Source organism: Meleagris gallopavo, chromosome 6, assembly GCF_000146605.3.
Source record: "Meleagris gallopavo isolate NT-WF06-2002-E0010 breed Aviagen turkey brand Nicholas breeding stock chromosome 6, Turkey_5.1, whole genome shotgun sequence".
In the NCBI taxonomy this organism is placed as follows: domain Eukaryota; kingdom Metazoa; phylum Chordata; class Aves; order Galliformes; family Phasianidae; genus Meleagris; species Meleagris gallopavo.
This window is the reverse complement of record NC_015016.2, coordinates 43,193,892-43,210,557: the sequence shown is the minus strand read 5'-3', so window position 1 is coordinate 43,210,557 and position 16,666 is coordinate 43,193,892. Positions and strand designations below refer to the sequence as shown.

General features: G+C 40.2%; 1 protein-coding gene across 1 annotated transcript in view; it reads left to right on the top strand.

Moving 5' to 3' along the window:
• Nucleotides 1-1,407: 1,407 nt before the first annotated feature.
• The window catches only part of SUSD5 (sushi domain containing 5), a 45,535-nt gene continuing 30,276 nt past the window's right edge, over nt 1,408-16,666 (top strand). The window contains exons 1-2 of the mRNA XM_031553975.1: nt 1,408-2,184; nt 10,901-11,078. Of these exons, the coding sequence (XP_031409835.1) occupies nt 2,091-2,184; nt 10,901-11,078 (272 nt within the window). The 5' untranslated portion in view covers nt 1,408-2,090. The remainder of the gene's footprint in view (nt 2,185-10,900; nt 11,079-16,666) is intronic.

The following is a 16,666-nucleotide window of genomic DNA, read 5'->3' as shown; positions in this document are numbered from 1 at the left end:
CACTGAAAGTATATAGATCCAACATCCTCTTTCTTCTATTTGTGCCCACTGATTTTTAAAACGGATGTCAAACTATTGGAATATCAGAGAGTTAAAAATGCATCTTAGGCCATTAGCAAAGTCACCAGTAAAAGAAACAGAAAAATTCAAAGAATGCTACAATTTTCTATTTCCTTTTCTGTCATGTTAACTTCTGCAGTACATAGCATACAATTTCCATTGGCACAAAATGCAGTTATGTAGTTACAGTGCACTGACTGTTAAAGATATAGTGAGCATGAAGCTGCCCTTCTAATTCTGGTGGCGTTCCTTACAAGCCCTTGCTTGACATGACGATGTAAAGAAACCTGCTGCCATCTGTGTTCTTTGGATAAACAGAAAATTCAAAGCTACCTGTCCAAAACCTTTCAAAGTGTATATTTGCATCGTGTGTATGTATAGTCACAGAACCAAAGAATCACAGAATCATAGGGGATGGAAGGGACCTCAAGAGATCAGAGTCCAACTTCCTGCTGCAGGTTCCCTACAGGAGGTCACACAGGTAGGCATTCACGTGGGTTCTGAATATCTCCAGAGAAGGAGACTCCGTAGCCTCTCTGGGCAGCCTGTTCTAGTGCTCTATCACTCTCACAGTACAGATGATCTTCTGCATATTTGTGCATTTTCCTATGGAAAGAGGCTAAGATCTTTTAAAAGTCACCTGAGTCAGAACTTTATCAACCCAGATTCATCAAACAGGCATTTTTAAAGCTTCCAGTACCATGGTGTTATTGCTTGCTTGAGTATCATACAGGGAGGTTCCTAAGCTTGAGTCATTCCAATCAGACTGAAAATAGCATTTGGCAGGCTCATCATGATCAGAAGATGTCTACATCTGTCTCCCAGCACCTTGCCCTTTCTGCCACCAGGGCCACGGTGGTAGGGAGGTCGGGTTCCTGCTCCAGCTGTTGGTGGCTTGGAGTTTCCAGCAAACTGAACGTTTTTGCCCAGCTTTGAATTTCTAAGGGAAAAAATTTTAAGAAGCTGAAATAAAAGCAAAATAGGATGGGAATATGAAAACAACATTTCTCAGCCCTGCTCAGTTCCAACAGCAACACGAAACTATTCCGTTTATATATTTAGTGAAATAAATCCTGGCATCACCACTCGTATATTTCCTCTTATTGTGGGTTATATTTTTTTTAGTTTTGTTTGGACAAATTTAGGACGAGTGGGAATAAGGGACAGATGTCACTGCTGTAAGTGTTGACGGGAGCTGGAAATTCCCCTCACCAACTGCCTCCAGCCCCGAGGAACACCAGCCCGTTCCTCTGTGTCAGGGGCACTGATGAAGGGATGAAGGGCAGTGTTTTGAAGCAGAGTCCCACTTTGACCTGTAGTTCCTTCTGTCCTTCCAGAAGCCGGGATCCGGAGCAGCAGGACTAGCAGTCCCCATTCTCAACAAAGCTCCACTGTCATCGTATGGTGCCATCTGCCACCTTTCCTCAGCTCTCACCTGCAGACTGTCACTCTTGCTGTGGCAGATGCTGACCTGCGACCCTAAGCAACACGCTGGCTGCTTTCACCCCGCAGAGAGAAAGCACTCCCCACTCACCATCCCATCCCCGTGGGATGCACAGCTCCATCCACAAATTTATCCCTTCCCAGCGCCAGCTATGCAGCTGCCCTTCTCCCCTCAGCCAGTGATTTCTCCTGTTCGTTCCTTGCCTCATCCCCCCTTTCCCTCCCTCCCGGTGTCTGCATTTCTTGCACCGCTCGCTATTTACTGACAGGGCAATGTGACTTTTTGCACCGGCTCTCGCTGCTCGCTGCCCTGCCGATTGGACTGGGCAAAGCCTCTCCCCAACCCCAGCTGGCCGGACATCTCCCCCCACCTCCCCTCCCCTTCACACCCGCCAAGCGACAGATTCCACTCTCCCTCCCTCTCCCTTTCTTTTTCCACCCCTCCCGCCTTCAAGCACAGACCCAAGACTCAGGATCCCGCCGAGAGAAAGCGGCTCCTTGAAACCATCACCGCAGCCCGTGCTGCTAAGGAGGGAGAGGAAAACCTCCGCACCACCTCCTGCATCGGGGGGCTTCGCGGCGGGGCGATGGCTTTGGGCTCCCGGAGATCATCTCTCACCTTTGCCCGGGGCGTGGGACCCGTCTTCTTCATCCTCCAGATCATCTCCGTTCGGGCTGATGGTGAGTCTCCACTCTGCTCAGGCTGGGTTGCTGGGGCTGGAAGAGGAGTTCTGTGTTGAAATGGGTTATTGAAAAATATAACAACAAGAAAAAAAATAAATAACAAACCAACCTTTCTTTTTTAATAAGAAACTTAAATACACGCCCCAGTATGGGTTAGGAAACGTGTGATTTCTGAGACTCTGCAAATATCCTGGGGTGAAGCAAGGAAAGGAAATAAGATCCCAGAAGGCTCAGATTGTTTTATTACAACAAAACAACAGGATAGTGACCTTTTCCAGGGGAAGTAAGGATAACAGAACAAAGCCAGAACCCAAATAAGAAGCATCAGCTCTCTCTCCATTATTATTATTTTTTAATTATTTTATCTATAATTAAAAATACCATTTCTCTGAGCAACTTCCACATCTGCCCAGCTCAGATGTCACCAAACATCAGCTTACACGGGCAGGTACTGAGGAAAGGGAGACGAGAAGCTGAAGGCTTCTGCTGACAGCGTTTTCGATTCGGTGCGGCACGCTCAGGACAGCAGCTGACCCTCCTGCAAGGGCTTCACCTGCTCTGCACCGCTGAGGGGTTCGATCGGAGCACAAACTGGGCTGAATCACCACCGGCTGCTTACTCTGAAGCACACTCGCTGACGGTAATCCCGAATGGCAGCATCCTTTGCAAGCAGCCCGTTCCCCTTTGAATAATTAAGCCCCCCTTGCTTTGGTGAAAACATTATTAATTTTTGAAGCAACTGTTTCTTTTCCTGGGAGAGCAGTGCTGAATGGCCATGGTTTTGTTGTTGTTGTTGTTTTTTTTTCATTTTACAGCTGCAATAGATTTATGCCTGATCTCAGGATATATATATTTTGTCAGTACAGTAATCCTTTCCCATTGATGTTTGCTGTATTGTGCTGGAGAACAGTTCCTTAACATTATAGGGCAATAAAAACCTCTGCTTGTTCTCGGAGCATTTTTCCACCTCGGCTGAAATTTCTGTCATTTGGTCACAAAATATGGCAAAGGAAGGGGGCAATCCTTTTGCTCATTGCTACCACTTGGTGTGAAATAGCATTTATACACCAGAACCTTGTCTTGTAAATTCGAAGAAAAGGACATTTTCTTTAAGAGTAAAGTGAAAGGAATGTGTCAGATGACCCCACTGTGTTGCAGAAGGAAAACTGCAGTTCTGATTTTAGGAAGTCTTCCTTCCATAGCAAAATCCCTCTCAAATGAGGAAAAAAAGCATCACTACGGATGAAGGCTCTCCACATGACTTGCAAAAGGTATCAGGACGGGAATAATTAATTTGCCTTTGCTAAGAGTGCTTTGTCTGAAAAATTCCCTTATCTTTTCAGGAACACCTCCCAGTTTGTTTTGTTTCTGTAGAATAAAGGCATCTTTTTGCTTTCTAAACAGACATCCTCTCAAAGAAAAAGGGGAAAATGCTGGAGACCATTTCGAGGCAAAGTTCATGACAGATTTTAATTGCCATTCAACAGTTTGTCAAATCTGCTTTACATGTGGTAAAGCAATTTTAAGAATTAAAGGGCAGGATATATGAAGGACTTTATAATTGCCAACCGTTATTATAACACTGCTGTTCTGATTTTTATGTAACTTTTAAAAGTCGTTGCTGAAAATGAGTAAGTCCTCTACCAACGTCCTCCTTAGCGTGTTCTCCTGCTATTAGTATTACAGCAAACAGTTGTAACACTGTCCTGCAAACCATCTGGCTTAATATGCGGAAGAAAACATTCGATTTGAACTTAAAAATTTACTGCTGCACACAAGTTTACGTATTTAAGAAGATCTGAGAGTAACGAACAGCAGTAATGCTCCCTTACATAGCGCATTTGAGCCCGATCCAACAGGAAACCAGTTTCTCAGTTATGGAAATTTTAGGTAAAAATACAACTGTGCCATTCTCTGTTATATGCAAATGTCACTTAAGTGACGAAGGATGGTTCTGGGTGACGTCTGTATGTATTGGGTACTTTTAACTGAAAGGAACAAAACGTTTTGCAAAGCACTGAAGGGATTTTGACTTCACCTTGTAAAAACCCAATGAAATCCAGACTGGCCCCTATTACAGGCAACTCCCCCAAACTGCTTAGAATATATTTCCCAAAGGAAGACTTTCACTTTATTATCTCACACACAAATAATGACAAAGAGTAGGCAGTAAAAGTGGAGACCCTTGGGGTCTGGTGAAAGTGTAAAGCCTTGAAGCTTAATTGATCTCTTTTGACTAATACTTACTGCAACATGTATTCCTGTAGAGCAGATAGACTCCAGAAAGACAAAGATAAACACCTAAACAAAAGATAGCTTTGTTTCACTTTGCAATTTGCTTTTTCTGCAATGGAAATATGCTTGTTCATAGCTGTGGAGGTCAGGGTCGGGCAGATAAGGGTCTCCTCAGGGCCTGTTTCTGCTCGGAATTACTCTGGTGTAAGCGTGCAGCAGGGTAGTGCTGCTACTGCCAGCACAGTTACTGCTGAGTGAGATAGGTTATGGAAAGGAGTCAATAAACACAGCTCAACCTCCAGGAGTTGTTCAGCCACACCTAGCACTGGTAGGTTCTGGATTTGTGAATGGGAACCACACAGTCAAACAGCATGGCTGTGTAACTTTTTCCCAGTTGGAACCAACTTTAAATTTCACCTTTATGAAGATAAAGGTTTTAATTATGTTCTTGTGATGGTAGCTGTTCTTAAATAACTCAGTGCAAATGGAAACTTTTTGGAATATCTTTGTGCTGGGATAGGAGAAAAGAGTCTGGCTTCATGTGTGGTGTACAGGAGTCACTTCTGCTTTTCTTGACTCCTCCTTTTGTCACTACTATTAAAATGTAAATAGGTATGAGCCATAGTTTTCTGAGAAAAAGTGTGTGGCAGAGAATTATGGCAATTAATCTATGTTACTAATACACACCTGACTTGAGAAATGCTCTATTTGTAACACTTCAGAAATTATTTCAAAGTAGTGGTGTTCTGTTGGCTCAGTTTTGGGTTACGTACAAAACAAACTGGCCAAGGCAGTCACAGAATCACGGAATCTCAGGAGTTGGAAGGGAGCTCTGGAGATCAGTGAATCATTTGGTAGTGAGCACACACCGTGACTGCAGAGGTTGCAGGTGAAAGATTATGAATCCAGAAGGCTAGGCACAATTAACTGAGGATCTGACCGTACTTCTGACATAGAAGCAGATAAATCTGATGCTGAAAGTAGAATTTTACTCATATGCTAATATTTCTCAGCGTATTGGAGCAGACTGATATCACTTTGGTGCTCACACAGCTGCCCTTTTGCTACATATGCAGGCTAGATACAGTACTCCAGTCCTATAGGGGAAGAAGTCTTACACTGGTAATAATTAAGAGTTTCTTCCCTATAGGATTGCTGTTAAGCAGAAGTCAGTGGGCAAAACTAGCTATCAAGTATGTTTCAATAAATAAGAAAAAATGAAACAAATTATGTATCTAAAAAAAAAAAAAGGAATTAAATGGATAGCAGAAATAAGGAGCAGTTTTAGATCTGCAGTAAAACTCCTGGAAAATTTTAAGAGGGAAAAATCCTACTATGGTCTTTCTTGATGAAAAGGCTCTACAGAAAGCCAAAGGAAAAGAAATTATGCTTCTTCTCTTCTGTTATATCTATACAACTGTGTTTAAGTAGCAGGTGTGTAAGCAATTCGGTTCCTACTTGCAAACCAGCTAATATGTTTGTATGTTGCAAAAACAAATCCATAAACAACTGCAAATATTTGATCCTAAAGCCTTTACTAACATTAAAATTTAAACTGAGCTTAAAAAATTACATTAAAATACATTAAAATTTTCAAACTGAGCTTAGCTGAGGAGGAACTCTGACGTGACCTCCAAATTTTTCTACTTTTCTGATGATGCAATATTTTAAGCAGTTTGAATTAAATAAGACATCATTCATTTGATTTTCTCATAGAAATAAACTCTACATTCACGAACATTCTGGTAATTACCCAGATCTCTCTCTGTAATTGTACAGTTTCTCTGAATCTTCCACCCTTGCTATTACAATCAAGGCCATTGTTACACATAGCCATAGAAATGGAAATGAAATTGCTTTTAAAGTACAGAGTTGAACTTCTCTTCCTCCACTCTCCTTTACCTCAATTTGAAGACTTTAACATTTAAATAAATCAGCGGTGAAATATATACATCTTTTACCACATTTATTTTGTTAAAACTGATGAGGTTCTACCATTGCAGCTAGTAAAACATCATCATATCAGCACAATAGACATGCCTTTTTAAGTACTTCATTTTATATTATTTGCGAGAGACGCTTCTGTTTTAAAGTATATTTGGTTTCTTCAAGCACGGTGCAAGTCCTCCGGAGGACATGGAAGAATTTGAACTTCAGTAGGCTTTGAAGAGTGCCTCAGAAGAACTCGTTCTGTTTGTTAATGTATTAGAATAAATTATCCAACTCTGTCTTCTGTTAATTCCACTGGGATTCCTACAAGTCAGAAGGAATGGAGTCTGGAGTCTTCTGAAGTGTCCCTTTCTGTGCTTTACTGTATCTGATTATAGACAGCTCTTCAGTCTCTAAAGCATAATAAGGTTCAGTTGTTAGAAGCTGAGTTTAGCAAAATTTGAAACTGGAAATAAGGTGGAGTGAGAGTAATGAACCACTGGAACAGTTTACTATAAAGTGTGCTGTAAATTCTCCATTACTTGGAGTCACTGAATCATGACTGGATGCCTTTTGAAAAGACATGCTCCAGTTCAACCACGAATTTTTGGACTCAGTGGTGGAACTACAGGGGGAAATCTACAGTCTAGTTATGTAGAAATTCAAACAAGGTGATAAAAATGAATCCTAGAGACCTTGAGATCTACGGTTATGTTTTCAATCATGCTGTACTGGGGTACTCTTTAATAAAAACTGTACTCAGCTATTGCTTGTTGACAAAATTTTAGAGCCAAATAATAAGTAATAAAAAAAGACTTATCTATTTATCAAAATAGAATTACAATTCTGTAATAATAGCGAGCAGATGATAGCAGAGGCTATCCATATAATATACTGCAGTTATTAAAGAAATTTCAAGTGTGAATTTTTATTGAGAACTGCAAGTTCAGCTGTTAATTAACTACAGGAAGAATTATGTCTTATCATTTATGTCTTAGCAGTGAAATTAGAACTTTTTCACTAGTTTCAAAGGGAAACCTGAAAAATCTCTACAATGAAGACATTTTTCATTCTGAAACTGTAAAACTCAAGTGGTATATTAAGTCTTCTGAGAAAGGCTACTTCCCATGGATTTCTAGCTTGAGCTTAAAATAGAGACTGGCTTTGTCTGAAATCTTCAGAAAAGTATGTAGAGTTTTGGTAACACATTTCTATACCACCTGTCTCATCATTACACTATGGGAAGCAGAAATGCTACAGGCAGAAATGAAGGAAGAGCATAGGGAGGGAGCTCAGACATGCTGGCTGTTGCACAACCAAAGGTATTCATGCAAATATACAAAAAGACATGATCCTTGCATGCTGTGCATTATGGAAATATAGCAGCCTTGTATTTAAAACAGGGTGATAGTACATCTCTTGAGATTATCTCAGAGAGAAAACTGGTTTCAACTACTCTACGCTGTCATAGTGTGTTGAACAGAGGGGTGATACCATTTGAATATTTCACAACCCATGTAGTAAAACTGACTGTGTATCACCAAGTATGTGAGGCAGGGTTGTTTTTTTTTTCTTTATTTTTCATTGCAAAAAGCAACAACAGAAGGTTTACAAATATTTTGCCCTTGGGTGCACAGCTTCAAAATCAGACCATTGTGTGACTGAAAGTAAAAATAATCAGTACCAGAATGTTTCAAGCCAGTCAGTCACAACACTGTGAGGTGCACTGCTGTAGTCTTATTTATTTAAGGGAATTTCGTATTTTGATGGGCTTTTCCCTGCTGCTGTTCTAATGTGTCTCCTACTTATTTTTTCCCTCTAAATGCCCCTTTGTAAAGTGACACTTGGCAGAATACTGAGGATCCAAATGTTCCATTGGTAAGGTATCAGATTAAACTTGCTTGCTACTACTTATAAATAAATAAATAAATAAAAGACAACAAAGCAAAACAGAGCACATGCTAAATCTGGGCAGATAGCCATAGAACTTCTGGAGTTCTGGAGAAGATTCACAGGCTGTTCTGGTAAGATGGACAGCCATTTTCATCCCCTTCTGGCTGACAAGAATTTCCTATGAAGCAGTAATTTTCCTGACCAGTAAGAATTTCCTAGCTTACCCTAAAACCTATTTGCCTACATATTTTGGATATCCCAGAAGTCCAGCACTTTCATACTTTCTAGGAAGAAGTTGATTTACATTAACAGTTGTAAAACACCTGGAAAAATGTAACGGGCATCTACTGCTACAAAGGCGAAATGATGAACTTTATTTCTTCTGATTATTTTTTCATGGAACTCAGTCCTTAAAGATTTTTCTTTCTACTTTAGCCTCCTAAATAAAATGCTAATATCTTAAAAGCAGGGCTTACTGCTATGTCAGACAGATATTTATGAGTTTTCAGGTGATACACTGCTGTGATGATAAACTTGCTATGTGAGTTAAGTCAAGTGATACACAAACTTGCCCTATATATTGTTGATGAAGCATAACAACCCCGATAGCCTAATTATGAAATATTGAATGGGGGCAAGTTTTTAATTTAATCAAAGCCTCAGTAAATGCTACTTATCTTTATAAATGAAAGATGTTCCATAACTAAGGAGTGTAAATTTAAAGTCATTCTGCTTATATTGCTTCTCCCGAGTCCATGCATTCTTCACTGTGGCTGTTCAATGGCTTTGGAAACAACAAAATCCATTATGGTTGTTCCATTATTTGGGGCATTTGCAAAGAATCCTGAGGTTTTTGTTCTCAGGCGCGAAGAGGCTTGCTTTTTTCACCGGTCTGTGTGAACTCCCTAATTCTAGTCATAATTCATTATATTGTTTAGTCTAGTGGTTAAGACACTGATCAGTGCTTCTGGGTTGCACTCTGTATGGGAACTGCTGAATCACAGCCTGAACCTCTGATTGACCACCTGAGGCGAGCACTGAGAGCCCTGGGAGCACAGGTGAAGGCAATTCTCCTGTGCTGCTGGAAGGGGTGGAGCTTGGCTGCACCTCTTCTAGACCCCCATTTAAGGGCTGATTGCCAGTGGGGAGGGTCTCTTTCTGGAGATCCCTCCTGTGGAGTTTTACAGTGAGCCTAGGACAAGGGTAAGCACTATCTATTTTTTTGTGTTATTATAACCTGCTTAGCCAAACTCTCTTGTTGGTTTTTTTTTTTTTTTTCATAATTGTAACATCTTTATATTCATTGATTATATACACTCCTAGGTCATCTACTGTTGCTACCTGAGCCTGAGAAAATCGCTCTGGTTACTGTGAATTCCTGTTCCTTATCATTACTGCTTGTCCTGCTTATTTAAATTGCTTTCTGTTTATCAGGACATCTTCTTACTGTGCGTATCTAGAATGACGATCAAAACAGAAATCTTTATCAGGACCCATCTATGCTTGTTAGTTAGTGTAAATGCAAATTATGTATTTACATGACAGAAATTTTGCATATTTTGATGTAAAGATTGATTCCTTCATTAGTTTAAACTCTGCACTGGTGAGAACGGAGAGCTGTTAGGGCAGGCTTACCCTGTATCACTGACTATATGTAGGATTAGATCCAAATTTATCAATTTGTTGAAGTAATACATGGGGGGAGGTGTCTCTTTGTACAGAGTCAGCTTAAAACAATCTGAAGGATTACAGATATTGGTCAATATATTGTGTGAGTATGAAACTAGCTACCTAATGAACTGTTAGTATGTGCTGGAAGTTACACCTTCTTGTAATCACTGCCACTAATCTAACTTTTAAGTAAGCCATAAGTGTTTATAGACATTTTAAAAGCTGTCTTCCTCTGTCTACAAGCAATCTAAATATCTAAATTTATACTTGAAAATTTAGAAGATATTCTGAGGGATGTTACCTTCAGAAAGAAGACATTTATGGCAATTTAAATGCCAACACTGTGAACTATCTCACTGTTTATTTTTTCTTCTGGTGACATCCAGCAAATGTGTTTATTCCACAACCCAATCACTTCTCAAGCTTTACTGACAAAACCCCAACTGCCCTTTTCCCAGTTGCAGAAATCTAACGTTCACCTTTTAACATCCTTCACAATGTTAAATAAATTAAAATAAACTGATGTAGATGTGTTCTTACTGTATACTTACAGTACAGGTATACTACTTACAGGTAGTTTTATAACTGTAGTTACAATATGCTTGGTAATGAATTCCAGTGTTGTATTCAACAGGAGACCTTCTGACTCTGACTACTTAAGTGCATGTAAGAGAGTGTCAGTGCTTTCTCTTTCCATATCCTAAGCAGAGACCTATAGAAGGAAGGCGAGCTTTTTGTGTAGACTAGGAACGAACAGGGATTCAGCTACGTTTCTTTTTCTCTTGATTAACATAAGTAAAAGAAAACCACAGTAAAACACTTTACAGTGTTGCTAACATAATTAATTCCAAGAAATAGGTTGCTCATTAGTTTGAACTTAGTAAGAACAAGAAGACTTTATTTGGTGATAATCTGCAATATTTATATGGAACGTATATTGAGTACCACGCCACGATGAGTGACTTGATCTTTCTTGGTGCTGCAGGGAAAGTGTTTGCACTTGAGTCCAAGAACAACTCTCAGGGTCTGGATCTAGCTGAAGCTGAGAAAGCTTGTGTTGACTTGAGTGCTCGCTTAGCAACCGCAGAAGAGCTGAAAAGGGCTGTCCTGGACTGTTCCTTCATTGGCTGCACCACGGGATGGCTGGCTGATGGCACGGCTGGGTAAGAATGATGGCATACACCTTCCTGAGAAATATAAACAACTGCTGTAAAGATGTTTTTCCTCTTAGTCTAAGTTAACTACTGAAAAACACTGGCCACAGTTCAAGCACTATGGTATACATTCTGTCCACAGTTTCCTCTTCCTTTTTCCTACTGAGTTGTCACAGTTGTGTTTAGCTAGGCCCACAGTGTGGTGATGCTCCATAAAGGAGCTTGCAGCCTATGGACATAATACTGAGCTATCAGCATCAGTGCTCCCACTGACTGTAAGTACATGCTCAGTTTGCTGACATTCTTGTAGAAACTCAGTTATTTATGGTTGTTTAAGTAGATGATAGCCATGTTCAAGTAGGTGTACCTAGATATGATAAGGAAAACATGTTAGGGAGTTGGGTGAGAGCTCACCAGAGAGCTGTTTCTGTTACTGGATGTACTGAACTGCATTTATGGAGGTAGCACAGGTGACTCCAAATGGCAGTAGGCTGAGATTTGTGAGACTGCCATTTGGAGTCACCTGTGAGACAAATCTCAGCCTTACAAGAAAGGAGGAAAAGAAGCAGGGTGAATTAAGCATGGTGATGTTTCTCTTCTGCTATGAATACTGCAGAATTCCAAATGACTTTCAATGAAGTTGTGATTTTGAGGATGTGTCCTCAGTTGTGCTAGCTGTGTACCAGCAGCAGCGCAGCTGTACCACCATGGTGCTCCATCCTGGCTGATGCGTGCTCCTTCTGCACGGTGTTAAGGGCTTCCAGAACCCAAGCTGACTCATTCCTGTTACCCTACAGTGCTGTGGCAAGAACATAAACTTCCCCATCTCTTCCAAAATGGAAGTCTTTACAGCATGCCCCAGGTGAAGAGACTTTGTTTGATAGACAAAGAGATCAAATCACAGAATTCAGTTTAACATATATATAAATGCCATACCTGATGCTGAAACCATACAGGAATTGTCAGTGAGAGCATGAAGTTCTGTCTTCTCTCTTGAACCTTTCCTTCAGCAGGCTTATCAGCCACCACCTTAGTGTAATATGTGCATGCATTCCCTTTATGCACTTGACAAAGTTCTCATAAGTAAGATAGTAATGTCTAATGTCCTATCAGTGTTCAATGGTGATAATGCTTTGTTTTATCAAGACACTGTTTCCAATTTCTCAAACTGGACACATTACTGGATTTTGTGAGAGTTATCAGTTACCCTAAGCACATGTTGGTTTTCATGTATTTTCAGTAGTAAAATGGGACTTCCAAAGGACAGAAAATAGCAACAATTGAAAAATGATATTTAAACAACTTCAAGCAAAACCGATTTGTTCAGGTGATCCTTTCTTTTCCAGGTGGAAAAGATTTTTTTCGGGAAGATTTATTTTTATGTACCTTTAGACATTTAAAAAAATCAAATCTCCCAATATAGAAGACAGTGATCTAAACCCTACAAATTTTTCTTCCTACCCCACTTGCTGATATGTCATGTAGGCTGAAGAGCCAGAAAAACTGTGTCTGTCTAAGAAGTGCAAGGGAAAGTTGTACAAGTCTTTTTGTATCACCTCTCTATTATGGAAGCAAAGAGTGCTGAAGGGTGGGAGAAGGAAGCACACTTTTTTTTTTATTTGGGCAGTACCACTGATTTCTTCTGGGAATTCCTCAGTTCTTTAATATAAGCACTGGAGCTACAACTATGAATAGACCAGTTGTGGACCTATCCCTGAATATCTTCAAAATGAAAACTGGATACAGTGATAGCATTGTGTGCATCACATTATGGTGATGTGAGAATGCACACAACATAGACTCATAGAATCATTTTTATCACTTTCATGTTCCCATACTCCATTCATCTGGTAAATTCTGTAAACTCTGTAAATCAGAAAGGACATTACAGGGGCACATGAGCATGCTGTTGCTGTGCACACACCATGTACAGAGACTTCTGTAGGTACTCACCAGAGAGTAGTTCTCTGGAGCTCCTGTAAGCTGAATTCTTTTTTTTTTTTTCTTCTCTGGGACTATTTTACTTATGGCTGGGCAAGCTCCAGAACCTGCATTACTTGCTTCACTGAAGTGAGTTCTTGCTAAACTCAGGAAAAGTGCAATGTCTGAAAAGACTATACTAGTTTCACTGTTAGTTAAGGCAGCTCTGGCGGAAGAAATGGGCAGCCAAGTGCAAAGTATGTAAATGGGACAAAGCTATTCAAGTTGAAGAAGCCTGTGCATAATATTAAGCTTTTTCAGAGGGGTTTAGGTTAATGAATAAAATGATGAGAAATGAAGTTCAATAACAATATACTTGGGAATGAGTATGCTGTCTACCTGAAAATATTTCACACACCAATAGTGTGTGAAGTGGTCTATCAGTCCAGGAAAGATATGAGGAAATCACTGTGGATGGAACAAAGAAAACTACTGTCAAAAAAGACAGAACTAAGTTTCTAGAGTGTTTGGGGGATGGGCGGGATGTAATGAAAAATGCATACATGTTTATATATTTATACACTCATAGGTTAGTGTAACAGGAGGCTTTGGAGTAACTTCTTTAGAGTTCCTGTTACTCCATCTTAAAAGAGGCCTAAAACAGCCTGAGGAAAAAAAAAAAGCTTAATGATTAAAGGTGTGGAAAAGCTATTGAGGCTCCCCTCAACACATTTTTTTACTTGTCAGTTATTTGCTTTTAAAAATATTTCTAGAGGTACCTATTCAGTACTTTGGGCATCTATTTAATAAATGGAAAGTACCAGCAAGGATAAAGTGTGAAAATGAACACTTCAATCCACGCTCTCATCAAATGATTTCACAAGGAGAGGGCAAGATAGGCTTCACTGCAGATCCAGATGATTACAGAAGTAGACAAAATTGTTTCCAAAACATAGGATTCCTCACTGGGTGATACTTGTGTTATTTATCTTGATGGAGCTTCACATCTTCAAAGGTGATGGCATGGCCGAGAGAATGAAGTCACCACCCGTGTTTACTAGTCCAAAACCACTCAGGTCTTTAGAAATTGGAACTAACACCTTGGATCCCACCCAGAAACTGACTGGAATCCGTCGAAGATCCCAGAGCTTTAGTCCAGTATTCTCCCATATCCTCTTGGATCGTGTGCATCAGAAAGGAGATGAATAAGGGGGAACATGGGAACATGATAAAAGAAGTTCCTAATTTCAGGAAGAGTGCATTTTATTATTATTATTATGCTCTTTTTTTGATGTCTGAAAAATATCTTAATCCTTTCTCTGAGGAAAAATGGATTAGATGCTGGCAACAGAAGCGAGCACAGACAAATAATATGAGTGGAGGCGTTGTGGAGCTGCAGATTTTCTGACATGCTTCAGACTTAAAACTGCACATATGCACATAAGGACATTTTCACCTCTTGATGAGTTTTCTGGGTCTTGCATAAGCTGATGACAGCCAGTTCATACCTAGTGGCTGTTCTTTGATCTTTTTGAATAATTACAATCTTACTTCTATTAATTATATTCATCACTCCTTGCTGCTGTGCCCTTATTATCATTTTTACGTCCAAATCAGGGCCTGTAAGCCTGTGGAAGTTTCCCCTTTAATATCTGAGGTGCGTTTCTGAATCACTGTCAGTACGTTTATACTACCTGCTCTCAGAGTGTTAGGTATTAAAAGACACCGTTCTGCAAAGAGTGATGCCAGGGGAAATAGGTATCATTCTGCTAATGGAGCTGCTCACTGGAATTCTCTAACCCCCTTCTCTGTAGTCTGGGTTAGCCTAAGCAGCAGGTTTTGACAAATGCAAATTGCCTTAACTGACTTGTGATGGAAATCGGTTAAACAAATTTTTCTCTGTCGGTAAATCCGAAGACACAATAAACTCATTGGCATTGTGATTTGAGCAGCCTGGGACAGAACATCTTCCACAGGCATAAGGTTATGTTTTTGTCTTCCACTTTCAATTGTTCAGAACAACCCAATTCAGATCTTGGGGCTGTTCACACAGGCAGGTCCAGGGACATGAAAACTTTTAGATAAGATCCGCTGATGAATAGGTAGGGTCCAGAGGACAAGTGGTTACGCTCTTCCAGCAGCCCAGAAGTAAGTCAGTTAGAAGTCAGCCTTGAAATGTGTAATTTGTGAAATATTACACATTGTTAGAGTGCAGGAAATGAAATGCTGTTTAGACAGATCTCATTTGTCAGATTGGAATGAGCCCTAATAGCTATTTATACTAAAATGACACTCTTATGACTTATTTGCATGTCAGATGAGTGAGTCAGTAAAACCAGAAAGTGATCTGCCAGAATATAAACAACAAAAAAAGGTTGTAGAGTTCTTTGAAAACCTTTTACTGCTATTCTATGGGAACTGCTGAATCACGGCCTGAACCTCTGATTGACCACCTGAGGCGAGCACTGAGTCAGCCCTGGGAGCACAGGTGAAGGCAATTCACCTGTGCTGCTGGAAGGGGTGGAGCCTGGCTGCACCTCTCCTAGACCCATTTAAGAGCTGACTGCCAGTGGGGAAGGGTCTCTTTCTGGAGATCTCTCCTGTGGAGTTTGCAGTGAGCCTAGGACAAGAGTAAGCACTCTATCCTTTTTTTGTTATTATAATCTGCTTTGCTAAACTCTCTTGCTTTTTTTTTCTTCATAATTATAACATCTTTATATTCATTGATTATACAGCTATCTTCTGATGTTCCAGTCCTGCAGCACTGGGCAGTGCAGTGTGTTCTCTCAAATGTTCATTTCTGTTCTGTTTTTTAATTTGGAAAATAAACATGACAGTTTTTCTTATGATCAGCTCTACTAATTGTGCACAGAATATTAGAAAGTAGCTATTGATTTTTGCAGTCGTAAACATTGTCAGTAACTTGTATTAAGATATTCATAGTACATTTACTCATTTCCTGCACTTCTGCAAGCCTTACAAGATGAAGCTGTCTTATTCCCTCTGTTGCTCCTTGTTTTTCTATGAAAGAATGAATCCATGTAGCCCAACTATAAGCTCTTGCCTGAAAGCTCTGCTTAGACTCTGTTCTATAATAGCTATCCTGCAGGGCACTCAATGTATTTCTTTGAATGAAATTGCCCTAGCCTGGTTCCTACCCAGTCCCTGGAGGATTTATCTCAGAGGGGATAGATAACTCTGGAGTGAGCAAACACAGCCAGCTAGAATAAGCCTTGTAGTGGGAGTCCAAAGACTGAGGTTCTTTTCTTGGCTGACCACAGACCAGATGTTTACTGCTAGGAAAATTACTTCATCTCTATTTTTCCTTCCTTTGTTAGCTCTTCGGGTTTTGCATTGACTACTCTTGAATGCTTCTACAGTGTCTAACACAACGGAGCCCTTGGTGCAGATAACACCAGTGGGAACTATAATAACAACACTCAAAATTAGCATTTCACAGGGCAGTCTACTCCCTTTTTTGCCTACAATGTGAGACTTGCCCAACACCTGGCAGTAGGGTAATAACAGCTTGTTTCCTGGGAAATTGAAAAGCAATATCCAAGGAATGAAATAGGAATAAGTCTCTAGCTCTTGCCAGTTGCCTTATCCATGTGCGTAGACCCTTGGATTTGTTGGCCCTGTGAAATCTGTCCAGGTGTGTATAATGTAACAGGTCT